Source organism: Chaetura pelagica, unplaced genomic scaffold (assembly GCF_000747805.2).
Source record: "Chaetura pelagica isolate M959 unplaced genomic scaffold, ChaPel_1.0 scaffold271, whole genome shotgun sequence".
Taxonomy (NCBI): domain Eukaryota; kingdom Metazoa; phylum Chordata; class Aves; order Apodiformes; family Apodidae; genus Chaetura; species Chaetura pelagica.
In genome coordinates, this window is record NW_009952106.1 from 13,615 (window position 1) to 14,887 (window position 1,273).

A 1,273-nucleotide genomic window follows, 5' to 3' on the forward strand; every position below is an offset into this window, starting at 1 on the left:
ATTTAAACAAACATACACGTTTGCTCGGCAATGCTCTGGCGTCCAGATTTACACCGATAACACAGCCTTTTAAAAGATTTTCATTCCTCCTGCACACGTCCCAGTGCGCTTTGAAACTGTTTAACGCGAGATTTGTTTTTACTCTGGAAAAGTAAATGACAAGTCACGTCAAGCTTCTCGAAAGTCTTTTTTTTTTTTTCCAAATCTCCCTCTTTAATCATCTCCGCTAGAAAAGCCAATTGCAACTCTTACCAGCTTTCTGCCCCCCCCCCCAAAAAAAAAAAAAGCACTTGCTGGTTTCCCCTTCCCCACTCCTGCAGCAAAACGTCAATGTGGACAGAGAATAGCAAAACGGGAGCACAAACACTGACAAATCCTCCAAGTTTGTTTTTTAAAACACGTTTATTTTGCCTCCATGTTTTCCCAGCTGCTCTGCTTAAAAGACAATTTAAAAAACGGCCTGCAAAAAGAAACATTACAAAGTAAGAGACTGGAAAACTGCAAGCTGGAGCAGGAGGCTGTGAGTTTAGTTGGACTTACCAATTTTATCCAGCTGTATGTTGTCCTACTTGCTTTTTACAGCAGCTGAGCTCAGTGCTGAGGAACGTGCACCCCGTGTCAGGGAAGCAGGCAGAGCTCTCGCTGATCCCCACGCTGGATGCTGCTGGGGAGCTGGGGTGGCTGCGGCTGCTGCTGCGGCTGCTGCTGCGGCTGCTGTGTGCGCTCGCTCGGACCCAGATCAGGAACTGCTTCCCATTCCCCAGCTCAGCTCCAGCGCTGCAGGCTTCGGGAGGCAGGGCCGGCCCCGTGCTTAAAGGGCCAAGCGCCGTCCTGGCAGCAGCGCTGGCGAACTCGGAGGAACCGGGAGCTGTCGGGGCTGCCCGGGGGGCGTCTGGAGCCAGAGAGGCGGGAGGGGTGGGCTCAGCGCCCCCCCACCCGGGCGACAACCATCGCAGTACGAGACGGTTTCCTGCTTGCATCGGGGAAAAGAGCAAAGCTCTTCGACGCAGCTTTTCATTCCAGGCTTTCAGGTGTTGTGGATTTGGGGTTGGTTGGTTGTTGTCTGTTTCTGCTTTGGTTTGTTTTTTTCGCTTCCATCGCACCCTCTGCAGCGTAGGTGGGAATTATTCCTGGGCAAAGGGGAAGCCAGGATTGGCGGAGGTCGCGCTTTCCCGGGCCGGGGCCGGAGGGTCCCACCTGCGGCAGGGAGCCAGAGGGGTGCAGTGCTGCGCCCCGGCGCTCCAGCCCCTGCTCTGTCCTGCACGCTGCAGCC

At 54.4% G+C, this 1,273-nt stretch overlaps 1 protein-coding gene across 1 annotated transcript in view; it reads left to right on the top strand.

The window, feature by feature from the left end:
• Window positions 1–582: 582 nt before the first annotated feature.
• KIF6 (kinesin family member 6) overlaps window positions 583–1,273 on the top strand; it is a gene marked incomplete at its 5' end in the record, with an annotated part of 207,295 nt that continues 206,604 nt past the window's right edge. The window contains one exon of the mRNA XM_010006127.1: window positions 583–1,047. Coding sequence (XP_010004429.1) covers window positions 583–1,047 — 465 coding nt within the window. The remainder of the gene's footprint in view (window positions 1,048–1,273) is intronic.